The sequence below is a fragment of the Papio anubis genome, chromosome 19 (genome assembly GCF_008728515.1).
Source record: "Papio anubis isolate 15944 chromosome 19, Panubis1.0, whole genome shotgun sequence".
NCBI classification, from domain to species: Eukaryota; Metazoa; Chordata; class Mammalia; order Primates; family Cercopithecidae; genus Papio; species Papio anubis.
Window position 1 is genome coordinate 39,913,767 of NC_044994.1, and position 22,911 is coordinate 39,936,677.

General features: G+C 34.4%; 1 protein-coding gene across 9 annotated transcripts in view; it reads right to left on the reverse strand.

Moving 5' to 3' along the window:
* The window catches only part of SMAD2 (SMAD family member 2), a 91,088-nt gene that overhangs the window by 13,817 nt on the left and 54,360 nt on the right, over nt 1-22,911 (reverse strand). For 5 of the 9 annotated variants that reach the window (XM_003914356.5, XM_021930107.2, XM_009192687.3 and 2 more), the window contains 4 exons: nt 14,543-14,632; nt 13,314-13,507; nt 12,411-12,545; nt 8,809-8,883 (listed from right to left, as the gene is read on the reverse strand). In XM_003914356.5, the coding sequence (XP_003914405.1) occupies nt 8,809-8,883; nt 12,411-12,545; nt 13,314-13,507; nt 14,543-14,632 (494 nt within the window). Of the gene's footprint in view, nt 1-8,808; nt 8,884-12,410; nt 12,546-13,313; nt 13,508-14,542; nt 14,633-17,997; nt 18,057-22,911 lie in introns of all 9 variants that reach the window. The other 4 variants (XM_009192691.4, XM_009192690.3, XM_021930108.1 and 1 more) reach the window with 2 other exon arrangements.

Below are 22,911 nucleotides of genomic sequence, written 5' to 3' on the forward strand. Positions count from 1 at the left end.
AGATGATGGATTTAGTTGACTACAATAACCACTTCACGACATACACCAAATATCACGTTATATACCTTAAACATACACAATAAAAATGTACGTTTTAAAAAGTCTAATTTACTGAATACAGACCACAAGTGTTCACAAATCTTCCAGAAAACTGGGAATCATCCTGGGTTGCTTCTTCAACCTTATCCCAAATATGATCACTAGTCATATTCTAAGCCTCGGCAATATGTATCAAAAGCACCCATTTATCCCCCATGTCACCTAAAACCAGCTAGAGATACAGTGTAGTAAACAAGAACAGGAACTCTAGAATCTGACATCCTACTGAATTTCTCTGTCATTTTCTAGCTATTTTTTAATAGGTTCGTGACAGCATTTTTTTTAAATTTCTGGTAAAAGTTGAACCTTTTAAAATTTTAATTTTTTGCTAGATGCAATTATATGTAATGCTTAAGTTTTCCTGTTTTGACTATGCTGTCTAATTTTTTTATGATGAACATCCATTTGTTGTATAATTCGAAATGCTGTATCATAATCTTATGTGTAGAACACTGTTTAACTTTTATGTGACATAGAATAATGGTAGAAATAAGAGATTAAGCTGCCCTGCCAAAGTGAGACAACATTATAATTGTCAAATTCAGCTTATGAAATATATAATGCATGAATGACCATTTTCTCATTTCTTGTTTTAAAAAACTTAATCCCCAATGTGATAGCATCTTAGGTTTTATATATTTCCAAATTTTCTATGAGCATAATTCTGTTCACAACGAGAAAAAAGGCTGCTTTTGTTTTTATTAGAAACTCCTACAGAGTTCCCCTTATACTTAGTATGTAGAAGATTGGGGAAAATCTTTGCTTCTGAAATAGCAGTAAGAAAATAGTGGATAAACAAACAAACAAAAATCCTATTTTTCTTTAAAGTTATCATATAGATATAGATCCAAGTAAGTCCGTATGAACTAATTTAAAGAGAGGGATGAGCTCCTCCTTGGTTAACAGAATGGTAATCACTTTCACTACTGACAGCAACTGCCAAGTCAGGACACAGGCAAAGGACTGCGCTTGCCAAAGGAGAAGCCAACTAAAATTTCAAAAGGCCATGCACAGATGACGGGAATCTAAGAAGCTGTAAGCACAGAGCTCCTCTTCACCAGTCGGTTCCAATACATGTCTTTAGCTGAGTACATAGTAGCATAGGAAGTCTTGGGCAAGGCTGGAAAGAAATGAGAATATGCAGTCTTGCCATATTCATATCTGAAAGTCCTGATAAGGTAGGGAACTGACCCTCCCTGAAACCTGAGTGATGTGATATTAAAGCACCAAATTATCACCTTTCCAACTCAAATCCTAAGGGCAGGGAAAGAATCAGCTCTTCAACTTAGCAACTGGAGAGAGAAAAGAGTTGGTCTTTCCAAAGACAGTGTATCTATTTTAGCCTCTAATATTATTTTATATACAACACCCACTATCCAATTAAAAAACAAGAGATATTCAAAGATGGAGGGGGGAAGAATGACCCATAATCAAGAGATAAAACAGTCAACAAAAGCAGGCCATGTTACATATTAACTGGACATAAATTATCAAAGACTTTAAAATGGAAATTATATACCTAAAAAATAAATGATCTGAAATGAAAAATTCATTTAATTGGATTAAAAGAAGACCCAAAGTCAGGGTCACATACATATTATCACTTGATTTTCAACGAAGGAGCCAATGTAAATCAATGGAGAAAGGAGAGTCTCTACAAAATAGTGCTAAAACAACTGAAGGAAATGTCCTGTAGTTAAAGGAATAAAAAGCATCAAAAAGGAGCAAAAGTGGTAAATATGTAAGTAAATGTAACACTCCTTTTTATCCCTTCTAATTTTCTTTAAAAATCAACTTGATATCAAAAGCAAAAATAGCCAGGCGCAGTGGCTCACGCCTGTAATCCCAGCACTTTGGAAGGCTGAAGTGGGCGGATCACGATGTCAGGAGATCGAGACCATCCTGGCTAACATGGTGAAACCCCGTCTCTACTAAAAATACAAAAACAAACAAACAAAAACACACAAAAAAATTAGCCAGCCGTGGTGGCAGGCACCTGTAGTCCCAGCTACTCGGGAGGTTGAGGCAGGAGAATGGCACGAACCCAGGAGGTGGAGCTTGCAGTGAGCCAAGATCACACCACTGCATTCCAGTCTGGGCGACAGAGGGAGACTCCGTCTCAAAAAAAAAAAAAAAAAAAAAGCAAAAATAACACTGTACTTTGGGGTTTATATATTTTTATTAAGCAAAATATATGTCAATAATAGTACAAACAGAAGTGGATGAATGAAATTAGAGTGGTGTAAAGTTCTTAAATTTTACGTGACATTGTAAAATATTACAACTTAAGTAACCTTCTAGGTATAACACGATAAGTATAATGTAATCACAAGAATGCCAACTGAGAAAATAATACTAAGTGTTATTGGTAAAAAGCCAAGAGAGTAAACAGAATGAAACAAAAATTATTTGATTAGTCTAAAAGGCAGGAAAACAAACAGATAAACAAAAACCAGAGAGAACAGACAAACAATTGCAAAATGGTAGCCTAAACCCAGTATCAATAATTCCTCTAAATATAAGTGAACTCAATTTTCCAACTAAAAGACAAAAATTGTTAGATTAAATGAAACCAAAAATATGCTGGCCACAAGAAACACACTATAAATATAAAGATTCGGATAGACTGAAACAATTAAAAATATATCATGTAACCGGAGGTAAGAAAGAAGATATGGTGATGTTAATATGAAATGCATTTTATAATTAGGGTAAATTCATTAGGAAGATGTAGTAATTCTAAATGTATTATCTTCTAATTACAGAGGTTAAAGATACATGAAGCAAAAACTGACAGGACTAAAGGCAGAAACAGATGACTCTAAAATCAGAGCTGAAGATTTTAACACCAATCATAACTGACAAAATACGGAGATTTTTTAAAAAATCATAAAGAATTAAGAAGATTTAAACACCATCAACCACCTGGACCTAAATGACATTTGGAACACTATAGTATATACATTCTTTCCAACTATATATGGGACTCTTATCAAGATAAGTTACATGTTGTAGCATAAAATAATTTTCATAAATTTCCAAGGACTAAAGTCACACACACTATATGTTGGACTATAACAGAATTAAATTAAAAATCAATGAAGTATCTAGAAAATCCTCACACTCCTAAGAAAAACCCAAACTTCTAAATAACTCATGAGTCAAGAAGAATTAGAAAATAATTAAGTGATAATTAAAAAACAACAAAAAATTTGTAATATAGAGCTAACATAAAGCTTAGAGGGAAAATTATAGCTTTAAATGCTTACATTATAAACAAATCAATGATCTAAATGTATACCACAAGAGGACAGAAAAAGAGCAGATTAAATGAAAAGTAAGTAGACAAAAAGATGATAAATACAAACAAAACAGAAAAGAGACAAAGACAAAAATGAACAAGACAAAAAATTGGTCCTTTGAGACTACTGATAAATCCCTTGCAAGACGTTCTAATAAAAAATTAAAAGTCAAATTACTAACATTATAAATTTTAAAATGGATCTCACATACACGAAAGGAATAACAAATATCAGAAATAACTTTATATCAATAAATTCTCCAGCCTGGGCAACCTGGTGAAATCCCATCTCTACATAAAACACAAACATTAACCAGGTTCAGTAGCATGCTCCTGTGGTCCCAGCTCCGCAGGAGGCTATAGTGGGGAAGACTGCCTGAGCCTGGGAGGTTGAGGCTGCAGTGAGCCAACCAGGCCACTGCACTCCAGCCTGGGCAACAAAGTGAGATCCTGTCTCAATTAATCAATCCTACAACTTAGATGAAATGAACACATTTCTAACAAAATACAAGTTTATCAAATACATACACAAAATTAAAAATGTAAACAATCCTCAATTTAAAAAACGCTTTCCTACAAGAGATGGTTTCTCTGGTAAAATCTATCAAACTTTTTTCTGAATACAAGGTCTCACTGTTGCCCAGGCTGGAGTGCAGCGGCACAAACATGGCTCAATGCAACCTCAACCTCCTGGGCTCAAGTGACCCTCCCACCTTAGCCTCTAAAGTAGCTGGGACCACAGGTGAATGCCACTACCCCTGGCTAATTAAAAAAAAAAATTTTTTTTTGTAGAGATGGCGTCTTGCTTTGTTCCCTAGTTTGGTCTTGACCTCCTGTGCTCAAGCAATTCTCCAGCCTTGGCCTCCTAAAGTGCTAGGATTACAGGCAAGAACCACCATGCCCAGCCCTATCAAAAATTTAAGAAAGAAATAATGCCAACCTTAAAGAAACACTTTCAGAAAACAGGAGAAAGCCCTTTCCTACATATTTTATGATATTAAAACTAACGAACACATAACAAGGGGAAAAACCCTACAGACCAAGCTCTCATAAACATAGATGGAAAAATTCTCAAAAATAAAACAATTGAAATCCATGAAACTATATGATCCTCTTTATAAATGCAGAAAAAACACTGGACAAAATCCAACAGCCATTCATAAAACACACTTAAAACATGAAGAACAAAAAGGAAAAAGAACTTCCTCAATCAGATACAATCTCCAAAATATCCACAATTAACATCATATTTAAAGGGGGAATTACGAAATGTATTCTTCCTATAATTAGAACAATGCAAAAATGTCCATTCTTATAACTTCAACAGTTTACTGTAGGTCTTAGGACAGAAAATGAAAAAAGCATAAAGACAGGGGAAAAAAAAGAAAAACTGTCAGTCGGGCACCGTGGCTCATGCCTGTAATCCCAGCACTTTGAGAGGCCGAGGCGGGTGGATCACCCGAGTTTGGGAGTTCGCGATCAGCCTGACCAACATGGAGAAACCCCATCTCTACTAAAAATACAAAAAATTAGCTGGGTGAGGGCGTGCATGCCTGTAATCCCAGCTACTCAGGAGGATCGCTTGAACCTGGGAGGCGGAGGTTACAATGAACCGAGATCGTGCCACTGCACTCCAGCCTGGGCAACAAGAGTGAAACTCCGTCTCAAAAAAACAAAAAAAGAAAAAAGAAAAACTGTCTTTATCAACAGATGACATGGTTGTGTATGCAGAAAACCTCAAGAATCTACAGAATTCTAGAACCAAAAAGTCAATTTAACAAGAATACAGGAGAAAAGATTAATATGCAAAAATCAAGTATTTCCCATATCCTAGGAACTGGAAAACAAAATGTAACAAAAATGTGTATAACAGCACTGAAAGTATAAAATACTAAAAAATGTATCTAATGAAAGACATGCTATATACATCTACATAAAAAACTGTTTAACACATGGCAGAGAAAAGGCATTGTTATTAAGACTTTTATCCTGAAGTTGTCAAACCTGACCCCTCATTTTTGACAAAAATCTTACTTTCCTATTTTATAGAGATGATCCTAAACAACAAAGGTCAAGTGCTTCTGTGTCTGGATCTCAAGTCTTCACTTTCCTTCAAATTTTTGTGCAATCCACTATCTTCCTTTTTCTTAATGGTTAACTCCTCCTAACATTTTCTTTAACTACATTCATACAGTGCTTATTACAGGTTAGGAACACATAGATGCCTTATAAATATAAGACCTGTTAATACTCTATGAGTTAAATGCTATTATTGTCCCTATTTTACAGATTTAAAAACTAGGCTACCTAGCTAGTATATGGAAGAGGAACATTTCAAACTCAAGTAGTCAAGCTCAGAGTCTCACTATGCTATTTTGATTATATGCATTTGGTTAAGAAAAGCAGTCTTGTAAGTGGAGTGTATGTGAACACTGTCTAGGAGTACACAAAACTACTAGTTTACAAAAAGAAAAAATTAAAACGTATTTTCTATTTAATCTCATCTTTCAATTTCTAATTTTCGTATATATTTTAAAATGTACATGAAGTGCCTGTATATAACTTACAAATAATTAAATATACATACCAGTAGGATACTCTCAAAATCTTAATACTCACTGTATCAGCTTCCCAGGGCTTGCTCTAACAAAATACCACAAACTGGGTGGTTTAAAACAACAGAAATTTATTTTCTCAGAGCTTTGGAAGACCTAAGTCCCAAGTCAAGGTGTCGGCAAAGCCATGCTCTCTCAAAGGCTCAAGGGGAGAATCTGTTCCATGCCTTTCTCTTAAGCTTTTGGGTTTCCCAACTATCCTAGGAATTGCTCAGCTTGCAGGTGCTAACTCCAGTTACCTGCCTCCATCTTCATACGGCACATTCCTCCCTATCTCTTAAAGACACCAGTCATATAGAATTAGGGCCCATCGCACTTCAGTATGACTTCATCTTAAACAATTACCTTTACAAAGATGCTACTTCCAAACAAGGCCATATTCTGAGGCATGGGAGGTCAGGACCTCATTTTATCTTCTGGGACACAGGCAGATTAAAAAACCCTTTAAGTCTCTTTGTATATCTTGGACCAAGCACAGTGTATGTAGAAGATACAAAACTGAATTGTGAGTTATGAAATTCACATCTTACGATCTATTATGTTCTATTTCTCTATATACCTGTTAGAATAAATATGTTCATAAAAATCATGACTTGAAAAGGGACTGATTATACAATATTACAGAGGTTAATCAAACTTCTAAATTTCTTACGACGTCCAGCCTAATCTCTAATATCCACAAGACTATAAAGGAAGAATAAAGTCTTGACCAGAGAAATCTCAATTTAAAAAAAAGAAAAAAGTAACAAGTGCTTGTCCATATAATTACTTATTATGCCTAATTTATCCTCTGGTTGCCCCTTTAAAATTTTTTCAATTCATTTTTTTTCCCAGCAGGTTATGGAAGATGAATTTAATTATGTCCTTCCCTCTGGAAGGTATGAACCAGAGTTAGAGAGGTGGCCAACTTTGTTCTAAATTGGAGCCCTGCATCAGTAAGAATTGTGTTTCCTGTCATGGCCCCGAGAGAGAAACTGATATTGGTTAAGAGGCTGGCAGCCAAACCAACTGTTGGCATCTCATGAATCACATATTCCCATTGTCATACAGTAATTTTAAACGTGTCATTCAGAAAGCCAGTAACATTGCTCCACTGAAACAGAAATATTAGGTTGGGTTCAAAGTTAGCCCCAACACTGCAATTATTTTAGCTGACTGATTCAGTTTGTTCTCCATTTTTGACTTTGATTCATTTATCATACATAACAAATACTCATATTTGTGGTTTCAGTTATATTGTTGAATAGGTGTCTGTGCACTAATTAGAATCCCTGCAGCCTTTTTTTCCTGGTTTCTTTCACTTAACATACTGCTTTCAAGGTCCATCCATGTTGCCACACTTCATGCTGTACTATCATTCCTTTACATGGCTGAATAATTCTACTGCAGAAACATATCTCATGTTATTTATCCATTCATCATTTGATGGACATCTGAGTTGTTTCTAACTTTGAATATTAAGAATAACGCCTGCATAAACGGTCATGTACAAGTTTTTGAGTAGACATGTTTTCAATTCACTTGGGTACATAGCTGGCCACAATATGTTAACTCTATATTTAACTTTTTGAGGAACAGCAAACTTTTCCAAAGTGCTGAACCATTTAACATTCCTACCAGCAATACATGAGGACTCCAATTTCTCCACATCCTCACCAACATTTGTTATTGTCCTTTTTTTGATTATAGCCATCTAGTAGGTGTGAGGTAGCATCTCATTGTGGCTTATGACATTCAGTATCTTTTCTTATCATTCACTTTTAAATGTCACAGTAACAGCTGTCCATCACAGGCAAAAAAGAATATTACTGCTTCAAGAAGAAAGTTGACATCTAATTTCAGCAAACATATGTGGAAAGTCATATATCATGTGCATTAAGATATTTGCATTAAGATGTATAACATGTCATTTCCAATGTTCATTAGATTATCTACCTTTCTTAGTTATCTGGTACTCGTAAAGACCCAAATGTATGATTAGCTACAGCAGAAACTTCTTTACCTGGGAGTCTAAAAAACGGATTTAAACAACAGAATTATTGTAACCCCTCCTTCCCCCACCAACGTTAATCCATTTAAAAATTAATTTAGATTATCATAACCAAGAATGCATTAGTGTTGAGATGTGGACAAAGATGATGGTATAATCTATCAGGCTGTAATATTAAGGTGTCCAATAGTTAAGATACAGATAGAGTGAAATGAATCAAACTGGACAATTACAATGACATCAAAGTGATTTCACTGATAATTTATTAGTTCTGCTGAGTTATACATTTTATTACATAAGACATGATTTAAAGCTTTAATTTTTCTCTTCATCACTGTTTGGAGTTGATAGTTAAGTATAAGAAATTAATCTACTATAATTCAAAACTCACTATTAGGTTAAAAAAAGCAGTGAAAAGCTGTTCCTCATCCTTCACCCCCAAATTCCTCTGAAAATCTCTTATTTGAGTAATTATGGTCTTGTATCATGGAGAGATACTTAGTCATAGGGTTAACTAAAACTTTCAACAGAAGCAAATACTTAAAAAGAAATAAAAGCATGTGCATGTTTTCAAATTTTCATTTACTCTAATTAAAAAATAATTATTCTGCAGACTACCATACGTTAATTTTTCAGGGACAACATGGACCCCTTTGGTAGTTCAGGTATGTTAAATCAAGATAGAAGATCATCTTTTTTGGTATGTTTCTCAACTTCTCTAAGAGTAACATCTTTTTTGAGTTTTAAACAAAACAAGAAATGTATATCTAATAACTGAGGAATTTTCAAAGACTTTTTTTTACCTGTGTCCATACTTTGATTCAACTGTTGGTCACTTGTTTCTCCATCTTCACTGATGTATCCAGGAGGTGGCGTTTCTACAAAAGTGTAAAATAAATCAAGCACAGCTGCAACATAATCTCACTACCTTTTCTCCCAGCTACCAATGAATCACTCCAAATAACAAATAATAACATTATATAACATTATTACAGAAAGTAATATTGCATACTGAAGGTGTATAATTCAGGATCTTGTCCAAATTTTGCAGTGAATCCTTAACATCTACTTTTAATAAAATCCTACTCTCTGGACATATACATTATTTACATATCTCGCTCATTCCTGTATGTACATATTCTGTGACAAGAGCCAAAAATGTAACTTCAAAAATGCCCCAGATCTGAATCAGTAGGCTGCAAAACCACTAATAACTACAATTTTTTGTTGTTGTTGTTTAATCTAATGAACATCGTTATTTTATGAGTACTTAGAAAATAAAAAAAAACACACAAGATTTTGGATTATAAAAGTATTAAATAATACAGCTTACAACTTATACTAAGTTCTATAGGGTAAAATATGGTAGTATGGTTCCAGATTGGTCCAGACTGAATTCTACCTAAAAAGTATATTTCTCCAAGGATTCCTAACTGGTAACGTCTAAGTGTTTGAAGCAAAAAATTCAATTCAAATATAGACTACTGTATAAAGAGGTAAAATGCTCCCCGAAAATAAACTTTAGGATTCTAACATGTTATTTCCACCATGTTGTCTGAATAAAACATTTATATTCAGAAAGGCATCTGAATAGCTGAAAACACTGCATGTAAAATAAAAACACGTATACAATTACATCAAATGTAATTCCAAGGAGGAAAAATAAGTTCAAAAGAGTTTCATCAGTTCAACATTTACACTGCTGAACACTTCTGAGCAATTCAAGATAACACAGACACATATCCAAACAGAATTTTAAAATTATCAAAAGACAGAGGCCAGGCACGATGGTTCACACCTGTAATCCCAGCACTTTGGGAGGCCGAAGCAGGCGGATCACCTGAGGTCGGGAGTTCGAGACCAGCCTGACCAACATGGAGAAACCCGTCTCTACTAAAAAAAGAAAATACACAATTAGCCGGGTGTGGTGGCGCATGCCTGTAATCCCAGTTACTAGGGAGGCTGAGGCAGGAGAATCATTGAACCCAGGAGGTGGAGGTTGTGTTGAGCTGAGATCACACCACTATACTCTGGCCTGGGCAAGGAGCGAAACTCCATCTCAAAAAACAAAAAACAAAAAACAAAAAAAAAGGAGAGAGGGAAGATACAGGTTAAGGGTCTCCTTCAATAACCTTTTACAATATCTATTCAATAAGCTAACCACAAACTTTAAGCATCAAACTTTTCATTTAAGTGTCAGTACCCCAAAATTTTTAATAAAAAAATTCTAAGAATAAACTAGCTTCATATATGCAAACAATAAAGAACATAAAAATAAGTGTATATATCATTACGTATATTTTAAAAGTTAAAGCTAATAAAGTTAAATGGTGCTAAGCTTTTTGAGTTTAACCAGTATCTCAAAGATCTAATCAGAAAGAAATGCTGAACCTTAAAATACGTTATCTTACTGCACTTTTTCCATTGTAATAAATAATAAAGCTATTAGCATTTTTGAGAAAACGTTAAAATTTATTTTAAGTGGAATAAAACATGAATCCTTTGGTTTTGCTGTTGCTTGAAACTGGATAAAGCCCCACTGTCCAGAAAAGCAAATGGGTATAATCCACTTCTGATTTTCTACTTTATAAAATACTCAAATCTAAATAATTAAAAGAATAAAAAAGAAAGGAAAAATGAGCCCAAACATCTTCACAAGTGAAAGCCACTAAACATTTTGGTGAATATCCTTCCAAATAATTACTGGATATGCGTGCTGTAAGACTGCATGCTTATACCTAAGGTTAGTACTGTTGGCTGAAAAACGGTAATCTCCACACTAACGACTTAAAATGCCTCCCTTTTCCCACACCAATGTTCCCTAAACTCCACTCCCTTTCCTACCTGGCAACTGCCCTGTTTCATAGTCCCACGTTTTCCCTCATCCTAGTATATCATACTACACCCCACCTTCTCCCTCTCTTAACTTCAGTAAGTATTTCCTAGCAACCCAAAAAGCAGCTTTAAATCCTCTTCTGGAATAAAACAGTAATCAAACTAAAACAATCAAAAACCACTTCCCATCTGTAAAACCAGCTATTAAAAAAAAAAAAACTTATCTTTCTTAGTTATCTTTTCTTATCTTTCTTTTTTTCTTCCTTACATTTTAAAAATTATCTTCAATGCGGCCAGGCGCGGTGGCTCAAGCCTGTAATCCCAGCATTTTGGGAGGCCGAGACGGGCAGATCACGAGGTCAGGAGATCAAGACCATCCTGGCTAACACAGCGAGACCCCGTCTCTACTAAAAAAATACAAAAAACGAGCCGGGTGAGGTGGTGGGCGCCTGTAGTCCCAGCTACTCAGGAGGCTGAGGCAGGAGAATGGCATGAACCCGGGAGGCAGAGCTTGCAGTGAGCTGAGATCCGGCCACTGCACTCCAGCCTGGGCGACAGAGCGAGACTCCATCTCAAAAAAAAAAAAAAAAAAAAAAAGAAAAAAAAATTATCTTCAATGTATAAGCATTATTTCCATGATGGATACATGAAAGAAATAATTGTTTAAATGTATTAAAACTGTATTTTAAAAATTTTGTAAATGCTCTTAAGTTCCTTACATATTTTTAGTGTATAAAATAAGAGTGGAATAGAAGAATATTACAAAAGGAAGAAAGAAATCAAGACACGATAGCTTAATCTAATCCTCATCCTAACATCATGCTGTTTCTGCTAGGGAGAAAAATCAATCAAACAAAACAAAAAGGAAAACATACAAGAAAAGTAACAAAATATTAGTCATTCTCCAAAAAAAAAAAAAAAAAAACCATAAAAAACGAAAAGGCCAGATATCGTATCGTGGAGTATTACTGGATCACACAATACATCAGAACAAAATTTGAGAACCATGTAGCTGAATTCATTTTCCATCAGGAATCACTAAGATGCAGACGAAACATAATGAAAAGAGGTTTTCTGATGTTCAGTATAATATGTAAGTGCTGCTACGTCTATAGAACTAAGTATTATATTTCTTATAGAAATGTTACATTTCTGTTAAATATTACCAAGTTACCTAAGAAAAAGTGATCACTGGGTGGATTTTCAGTTACATGTGTTTCAGGGGTACTTTTTTCCTACATCATTTGTTTTGCTTACATTCTGCATCTCGCTTAGCTTCAACAACTAAGATAAACTTACTAAGATCTTTTCTTTTCTGCTTCTCACAGTACTTTGATTAAAGTCACTGCAAAAGAAAATGAAATATAAAGTAAAACTCTTCTCCAAACAAAACTGTTTAATGTACTAGGCTTATACATTTCACAAAATAATCACCCAACAAATCCGATTTTTCTATTAAAAACTCAAAAGCATTTTAAAAAAAGTGAAACCACAATTTACTAATACTTCAATGCTTATGAACAACATTTGTATCTATCCAAGTTTTAGAAGATTCAGAAGTCAAAAATACCTGGAATATAATTACTCTGTGGCTCAATTCCTGCTGGGAAGTTAGTGTTTTCTGGAATGGAGTGAGTATAGTCATCCAGAGGCGGAAGTTCTGTTAGGATCTCAGTGTGTCGGGGCACTAATACTGGAGGCAAAACTGAAAAAGTTCAAGAAAGCCTAGTTATGGCAAAGAGCAAAGGGGAGTAGGGGAACCTTTTTTAAAGTTTCAACAAGAAGAAGAGAAGTTGCAGCTTAATTTTTAAAGTTAGGGTCTGACAAATCTGATTACGGCTTTAACTTATGTAGTCTATTATCCAAATTTCCAACTTCTAATTTATCTCAAACTTTTGGAAACAATGTGATCCTGGTAATACATTACCATAAAAGTTCATAAATCCCCATTGGAAAACTTAACATTGTCTTTATCTGTACAATCAGATATAGAAAAATTTCCAAAAATACAGCTACTGCTATATTTTTTAATAGTTTCAGGTAGACAGCTAACTAAATGAAGTCTTATTACAAGCTTTACTAAACAGTGTATATACAAATGATGTCATTAAAGTACTTCTAAAAGCACTCCAAGTGCAAAATGCTTGAAAGTAAGTTACTGCAGCAGGGACATACTGTAGAAGCACATCAGCACAGCTCTAAGCAGACTGCCAATCTACAGGATTTCCTGGATATGCACTTTCATGCCAAATCACATGCTACTCCAAGAAACAGACACATCTTTCCAAGATACGTTTTCCCATTAAAAATTTTAAAAAATAAAAAAAATTTAATTACCACCAAATAATATGCACAATTTAAGGTAATTTATTAGAATTTACACTAAAATTTTCCTGGGTCACAAGATTACTTAAATATACTTAAGTTCAGGCATTTAACTCAAAACCAAGAAAAAAACTTGCATTGTTCCTACCTGGTGTCTCAACTCTCTGATAGTGGTAAGGGTTTACACATACTTCATCCTTTTTAAGATTAAAAGCATATTCGCAGTTTTCAATTGCCTTGAGTTCATGATGACTGTGAAGATCAGGCCAGCGCCATAATCGGCAATATATAACATGTGGCAATCCTTTTCGATGGGATACCTGGAGACGACCATCAAGAGACCTATCGGGAAGCAAGGGGAAAACAAAGGAGGGAATTAAAAAAAAAAAAAAGTGTAGTCGAATGGGCTAAATTAGTACAGCAAAAGCATAAAGAAAAGAATGACAGCCATTTAGTTAGTTTTAGTGAGAATCAAGAAGAAAAATGTACTATTTAATGGATCTGATAAAAGTATGCAGCAGCACTAGCAGATGTTTCTCATAAATACGTCACATAAATGACTCAAATGCCAATGAAAGGCTAACTACTTGGGAAAAACTGATTTTTTAAAAAAATAGAGTTTATGCAGTTACACTTGAAAAACTTCGTTAACTTCTATGTTTAGAAAATCAAACTCATTTTGGAGATGCTTCTAAGGGTATTAATTCTGGAGGTGACTGAATAGTCAAAAAAGGAACTAGTGTGAAGAATGATAAATACCAACAATGATGTGATAGTAACTTCCTCAGACTACTACAACTCATTACCCAGTTGTGACTGTTTTGAGAACTGAGGTATATATATGTAGTTCACAAATAAATGTGGATGGTGATGAGTATGATGAGATGAAATGAACAAATACCATATACGCAAAAAAGAGAATGAAGTGATTTTAAAAAGTAACATAAAAATGAGTTAACCTACTGTTAATTGTAATAAAAGGGGTTCATTAAATATGTATTTATTAGTATAAAGATGAGATTTTGGTAACAAGAAATTTAGCAAAACTGATCATGTATCTACTTAAAAATTAGGCCAACAACAGATTATAATCTGATCTCAAGCTAAAATATATATATCTAGTTATCAAAATTCTTATTCTTTAGGGGATACAGCAATTTAAAGAAGATTCAAACTAGAATTGCATTGATTAAAACATCAGCTGAAACATTTAATATATTTTTTATACTGGCAAGCAGATATTTTAAATGCTATGCCTTATTTTACATTAAGGAAACATCCTAGGCAAAATTACACTAAGCAACCCCATATAGGTCTTTCAAAATATACCCCCCTCCCACAAGATCTCTAGGATTCAACAGAGGGCAGAATATTCACCTGGTTTGTTCAGAGAAGCTGTAAAGGCCTGTTGTATCCCACTGATCTATCGTATTTGGTGTACTCAGTCCCCAAATTTCAGAGCAAGTGCTGTGCATAAATTGAAAAACAAAAAATTGATGTGAACATGGAAGCATGGTTATTCAAAATACCATGATGTAAAACATGGAGAATGTACAGAATACTTCCTTCACCCAGAAAATATACAATTGCTTCACTTTTTCACAGGCATGTAGTGCTGGTAACTATATTTTCTATATGAAGGAAGCCAATAAAATGGAACATGTGACTCCAGATAAGTCATGATTATGTTTCTAAAATGTGAACACCAATGCCCTCTAGCTCAATGAATCATACCTATAATGCCCTTACCACTTTCCTCTATTCAAAAGATCTAAAACCTCTGCCATCAGCTTTACTAACAGTGCTTCATTTTATAATCCAATTTTTTAAAAAAAATATCTAAAAACAGATGCCATCTGATTTTAATATAGAAAAAAATCCCTATAAAAATAGACATACATCCACAGTTAAGATTTTCGGGTTATTTGGTCATGATACTTTTAAGTTTTACTGAAAATTATGTTGCTCTCTTATCTCTAGAATAAACAAAGAAATAGACTTTGAAGTCATTCTAATTTAGTATACCACCTTAAAATTTTTCTCCCACATTTCTCTCCAGAATATGGACAGCTCAGAGTTAATTCTCCCTTTTTCCCTACCTCTACTTCATTTCAAAGTAACTTCTGGTCAGTGGGAGAAGGGAAAGAGAATTTAAAAGGAAGTTCTGGAATGGAACTTTGACAGCCAGTGTCTCAAGTACTAAGTTGTACTTTTCTGAAAAGTCCATTTCTCACATATTACCAAATCATCAAAACCTCAATGCGGAGAAAGGAGTATTTCAAAACATCTTTTGAAGATAAACCAAGCAATTGATTAAATTTCAAATTTACACATTGTTAGTGAGCTTAACTGGATCAACAGTTCAAAGGGCAACGGTGAGAAGTGCTGGCTTCCTGTGGCCAGGCAACAGAACCACCTGGTATCCTTGGCTTTAGTGCTACAGGTGCTGTCACATAGATATCAGGCTGCAGGAACACGTCATGCCCTGCTTTGGGGGCTACAGTGACTGGACAGTTCACAATAAAACCTGTTCAGAAATTTTCCAGCACCTCATTAAAGTATTTTACAGATTCTCTTGCTTTTTCAGGCTGCAAAATTTACCAGACTATAAAAGTCAGAAAAAGCCAGGTAAATTAAGGCTTAGACCTTTTCCTTTTTTCCAATGATATACTGATTTAAAAACCATGACATTAATGGTTTATTTAAAAGATATTTGTCAAATATCTATTGGAAACATATAGCACAATGTAGTTTAAATCACAATAGAATCACCTAAATTCTACAGACTTGCAAGTCTCAGTTTATGAAAGAAATGGTATACAGCAGACTCTTCTTTGAAAATAATTAACAAAAGTGTAGTGCAAGAGGCTATTCTGCTCTGCTATCAGAACATTTCACTCCAGTTATTCTGGGACTGACATGAGAACCAGAATCTAAAATAGAGCATGAAGTTTAATTTGTACTTTATTTAATCCTTGAAAGGAATCAGAGAAGAATAAACAGTAATTGTTAAGAACTTGCAATCAATCTAGAGGCAGACAGATCTAGACCCCAACCCTAATTCGGTCACTTTCCAACTGCTGCCATAGGATATATTTAAGCCTCAGTTCCATCATTATCATGCCTAACAAAAAAAAAGGTTATTTTAAAATATCAAATTTGCTTCTAGCTAGTAAAATCATTACCTGTTTACATAATAAAAAATATTTTTTAAAATAAACCAATTTATAATAAAACATAGAGCCCTCTGTATCCAAGGGTTCCACATCCTTGGATTCAACCAACTGCGGATCAAAAAGTAACAAAAATAAATTTTAAAAACTAAAAAAAAATACAATTGAAAAATACAAAATTTAAAAACTATATGGTACAACAACTATTTATACAGCATTTATATTGTATTACATATTATGCATAATATAGAGATGACTTAAAGCAGGAGTCTCAGAGGCCACAGACTGATAACGGTTCACGGCCTGTTAGGAACCAGGATGCACAGCAGGAAGTGAGCAGCAAGGGAGAGACCGTTACCACCTGAGCTCTGCCTCCTGGAAGATCAGCAGTGGCATTAGATTCTCATAGGAGTGAGAACCCTATTGTGAAATGCACATGCGAGGGCTTTAGGTTGGGCACTCCTTAAGAGAATCTAACTAATGCCTGCTGATCTGAGATGGAATGGCTTTATCCCAAAACCACTGCCACACCGCCACAGTTGGTGGAAAAATTGTCTTTCATGAATCTGGCTTCTGGTGCCAAAACAGTTGGGAACAGCTGATTTAAAGTATGAGAAAATATGTGTAGGTTATACGCAAATACAATGCCATTTTATTTTTAAAATAAGGCTTACTGCAGCCTTGACCTCCCAGCCTCAAGTAGTTCTCCCGCCTCAGCCTCCTGAGTAGCTGGGACTTAGGCGTGTGTCACCACAGTTGGCTAATTTTAACACTTTTTGTAGAGACAAAGTCTCACTGTGATACCAGGGATGGTCTTGAAGTCCTGGACTCAAGTGATCCTTCCACCTCAGCCTCTCAAAGTGTGGGATTACAGAAGTGAGTCAACATGCCCAGCCTTACAATGCTATTTTTATATCAGAGACTTGAGCATCCACTAATTCTGGTATGAGTGAAAAATCGTAGAACCAATCCCCCTTAGATAGTGAGAGTTGTATAAAGCAGCATCTAGATAAATGTAATTATAACTGTGTCAAACTATACAAAGAAACATTTTAAACATAACTAAAGAACACAAAAGTGCACTGAGGAAAAAGAAAAACATATGACCCTACACAGGAAGATACCATCATAGAGGTATTAATTCTACCAAATTTATATATTTGATGCAATCTCAATAAAAATAAATGCTTTAAAAATCCAGGTATTAGTCCAAATACTATAATAAGCCAAAATAAATAAGTATGACCAGAAAAATTCTAACAAAGAAAAGACTTGTCCTACCAGATTCTGAAGCACATTACAAATTCTCAATAATTAAAACAGTATGCAATTAGTAAAAGAATACACAAAACAGAATGGGGGTTCTACTTCCAGTAATGGCAGAGCAGCCTCAATTAGGCTAACTTTCCTTCAGATAACAATGATAAACTCTGAACAAAATATAATAATCAACTATTTGAAAACAGTGGAGACAGATCAAAAACAGACAAAAGCTATAGAGAGGTCCACCCGTTAAAGCTGCAAACTGTACTGGATGAGAGCTGCTTTTCTGTGGCTGTGTACCCAAGGGCACTCCCCAGTCACAGCTAGGCAGGGCAACTAGAATTCAAACAGAACACTGCAGGGGGTTTGTTTTTAGAAAACTGCAGTTTTACTGACCTAGAATCAGAGGACACATTTGGGGCTGCCAGAGAGTTTGAAAAAAGAAGGAAGATACCCTGTAAAGAAAGAGGCACAAGGGAAAAACATCAAAATGTGACTGTGAACTCTGCCCAAACTCAACTTTGCTCAAAGATACTTTTTAAAAGCTAAGTATATAGAGATACAGCATATTCACAGATGAGTCAATACTAAGATGTCCATCTGCCCTCATTCCCTAATGAATTGTTGCCGATTTGTTTTATATCTATTACAGTCACCATTTCAGCAAAAATATTTTTGTAGCAACTGACAAGCTGATCTAAAATGCATATGGAAATACTAAGGATCCTGAGTAGCAAAACAATCTTGAAAAAGAATTACTGACCCATGGATGAATCTTGGGAATATAGTGATCAAAAGAAGCTGAACAGTAAAGTATCTACACTGAATGATTCCACTTACATGAAGTTCTAGAAGTGGCAAAACAAATTCAAAGTGAAAAATTTCAAACAGTGGTTGTTTCCAGAAGAACCACTAGGAAAGAGTATGAAAGAACTTTCTGGATGATTGAAACGTTCTGTATCTTAAAACACTGGTATATGCATTTGCTGAATCTAAGTAAATCGAATATATGATTTGTGCACTTCACCATGTGAAAATTTTACCTGAAAAAAGGAAAAACACAGAAGAACACAAAGAAAAGTAAAAACCAAAACAGAAAAAGTCCCAACAAAATATTCGTAGGACAATTTAGCATATGATGAAGGCACCCTATGAATTGATATGGAAAGGTCTAAAACATGCTACTTCCTGTATTAAAAAAGGACAGGTAAAAAGATCTGTAATTACTCGCTAATATATGCATAAAGACACACATACATCATGAACAGTAGTTACGTGAGGTGCAGACAGAGTGGGGAGAGGTTCCAATGTATGTTTGTGTATATGCATGCTTGTAGGTGTATACATACATAAACATACGTATTTTTGAGCCATGTGAATGTACTGCCTTTCACCAAAATTGTAAAAATAAAACAAGAAAATATTGCCAGAGAATTAAATGCAAATCAACATCTTCTCTACACTTCTATAAAAAGATACGGTTCTAAAACATCAGAGGCACATTACTTCCTATACTGCATCATCTAAAGCACAGTTTGGGCATTATAACAACAGACAAATAGTAACATGCCAGCCTGAGCCCTGATCATTCTTTTCTCACACAATGTCCTTTCTGTCTCACATGAACCTTTGGTACCAATTTTCTTCCATGTGCATTTATGTTAACTGCCCCTTCCTAGCCACCTTTTAACTTTACTACTAATTCTTTAATATGTCTAGCAAACCAAGTCAATTTTTAAGATGCCTTTTGGTAGGTTTTAATCAGGCAGTTTTAATCACCCACTCTTCCTTAAAGATTCTGTCTAACCACAATGTATTTCCCCGCAACACCCTGAGCTCTCAAAGGCCTTTGTGTACCAAACCCAGCAAACAACGTATTTGATGGCCCAACTGGTATTTTCATAGTACAAAAAGTGGATTATAATATTCCTAGTCACATTAAATTATAACATTCTAAATAACACTGGGGAAAAACTGTATCTCCCAGGTTTTCATTTTGTTAATAAAAAGTGTAAGTTATAACTTGCAGGTATGGCCAGTTTCTAAAAATATATTAAAAAAAACAAATGCAGGAAAAATTTTAGAGAACTAGCACTGATTGTAACAACTATATAAAAAGCCTTTTATACATTCAATAACTTTCACTAATCTAAGATTATCTACTTTAAAATGCAACATTATTTGTGTAACACTTGAAAATCCTCTTTCAATTTTATTTATAAGGGGCATCTCAAAGTGAAAAAAATGTGCATCTTACAAATATTTGATGACAATTATCTTCATAGGCTAGCTACTTTATATCAAGTACTGTGTAAGACTAAATGGATTATCGACCTCAAAGTAACCTGCAAGTTGTGTAAAACTAGTATCCATCACCTATTAAATTGATGTTAATTGGAAGATTGTGGGTTATATAACGGAGTATACATTTGTCTTTCGGTTAGCGTATGTTTGCATTCAAGTACGTTTCTATACATTTAATATTAAAGGAAGTCCACAAGAAATGTCTGTACATTACTCAAATGTGAAAAACATAAACCTGTACAACATCAAGCTGTTTACAAAGTACTAAGGATAGAAAACAGGTCTGAAAATGTTAAACTAAGACTACTTGCTATGTGAAATCAACAATATAACCTAAAGAGATTATTAAGTTATAACAATGATAGCAATATCCCAAACACATTGGCTCAACATTTCCTAAGCTTATTTGATCATCTAACGTCAGGATATTCTTAAAACTCTTATGTACTGAAAAATATCAGCAAAAATTGGTCTCATAAATTCTGCCTGAACAAATTTGATATTGCTTACTAACAAATTAATGTGAAATATTACAATATGTTGAAATAAGATGTAACAGACCATTAACCACAACGATGTCCCTGCATTAATATGCAAATGAACAATCATACGTATATTAGTATCTCATGCAAAGTCCCAAAGTTCTTTGCATTGAACAGTTTCTTAAAAACAGATTATCCCCCATCAACTGTGTAATGTTCTTGTTTATATATCCAGCTTGAATGAAAAAGATGTGGGGAGGAGAGGTAAAACAGCTATTAAAGTCATAAACAAACTAAAATAGCAACTACATTTGTTGGCATACAGTATATTAATTACTAAACTAACAGGATGACTTGGTAGTAAACCTGATAGAAATCCTTATCAAATTTCCCTAGTAATAACTTTTACAGTAAGTATTTCAGTAAAACAAAGATTTTCTTCATCTAAGAATAAGCTAACTTTTGAAAACTGAAGTTAAAATTTAATATCTAGTGTACAATTTACAAAGTACACACTTGCCTACATATATACACATCTAAATTAACATTTTGCACTTTGTTCCAATCATCCAGATATTACATGTTTGTGTCAATTAATATACTACTTTTTTGCATTAAGGATATAGATATTTATTCACATCTTTGTTATGGAGAAAGAAAAGAGAAGCAGTGAGAAGCTGAAGAAAACACTACCAACTTTGGGCAAAAGGTGGCTCGTATCACAGAATCTCGTAACCCTTTAAACCAGTTTTACTGTTCCTACCATATCTGCAAGATTTAGTGCTGCAGTTAGACAATCAATATCGAAAGTAATAAACCCCATTGTTTTACTCATTTGTTATTTTTCATGATCTTCTTGCCTAAACAGTGTATTTTTTTTTTTTTTTTAAGAAATCAAAAGGGGTAACAACCTAAGTTGTCACCTTGGTGAGATTAAAGCATGCTGAACACTCAGTAAAATTAATTAGCAGAATATTATCAACAAAAGGAACTTTCCTGAGGTTCCAGCTCTTGATTACTGATCTACTCATTCAATACAGACTTCTAGGGGAATAATCTGTAACTATGCATCCATAATTATTTCTACTTAAAATAATCCTTTCATTTTTATATGTGACTTAAGACTAAAAGTTTAAACAGCTTAGGAATGAAGAGTTAATCACTGTAATAATTTTTTTAAGTCTCCATAATTACAAGTACTATGTGTGGCTGTGTATTTTATCTTCACTACAAATATAATTGAAAGACACAAAATAGACTGTAGTATTCAACTACAAATGTTTAAATGTTATTTATTTATCACATCACTGAAAACAATGTGACTACTTTGATTAACTTTAAATTCTTAATCAATGATTAAGAATGATGGCCTTTTATTTGCCTCAGAATCCAGTCTCTTCCCTATATTGTTTGCAAAATGTAGACAATCCTGATTGAGAAACAAGTAGGTGCAAATGATTTTTTAAGTTGCTGTATTACAGATGTAAAAAACTGTATCTCTTGAAAACCTGAGATATTCCTGAATAAAAACTGAAAATATAATCAAGGGTATTCAGTTAGGAAAAGAAGAAGTCAAATTGTCCCTGTTTGCAGATGACATGATTGTATATTTAGAAAACCCCATTGTCTCAGCCCAAAATCTCCTTAAGCTGATAAGCAACTTCAGCAAAGTCTCAGGATACAAAATTAATGTGCAAAAATCACAAGCATTCTTATACACCAATAACAGACAAACACAGAGTCAAATCAGGAATGAACTTCCATTCACAATTGCTTCAAAGAGAATAAAATACCTAGGAATCCAACTTACAAGGGATGTAAAGGACCTCTTCAAGGAGAACTACAAACCACTGCTCAGTGAAATAAAAGAGGACACAAACAAATGGAAGAACATACTATACTCAGGGATAGGAAGAATCAATGTTGTGAAAATGGCCATACTGCCCAAGGTAATTTATAGATTCAATGCCATCCCCATCAAGCTACCAATGAGTTTCTTCACAGAATTGGAAAAAACTGCTTTAAAGTTCATATGGAACCAAAAAAGAGCCCGCATCTCCAAGACAATCCTAAGTCAAAAGAACAAAGCTGGAGGCATCACGCTACCTGACTTCAAACTATACTACAAGGCTACAGTAACCAAAACAGCATGGTACTGGTACCAAAACAGAGATATAGACCAATGGAACACAACAGAGTCCTCAGAAATAATACCACACATCTACAGCCATCTGATCTTTGACAAACCTGAGAGAAACAAGAAATGGGGAAAGGATTCCCTATTTAATAAATGGTGCTGGGAAAATTGGCTAGCCATAAGTAGAAAGCTGAAACTGGATCCTTTCCTTACTCCTTATACGAAAATTAATTCAAGATGGATTAGAGACTTAAATGTTAGACCTAATACCATAAAAATCCTAGAGGAAAACCTAGGTAGTACCATTCAGGACATAGGCATGGGCAAAGACTTCATGTCTAAAACACCAAAAGCAACGGCAGCAAAAGCTAAAATTGACAAATGGGA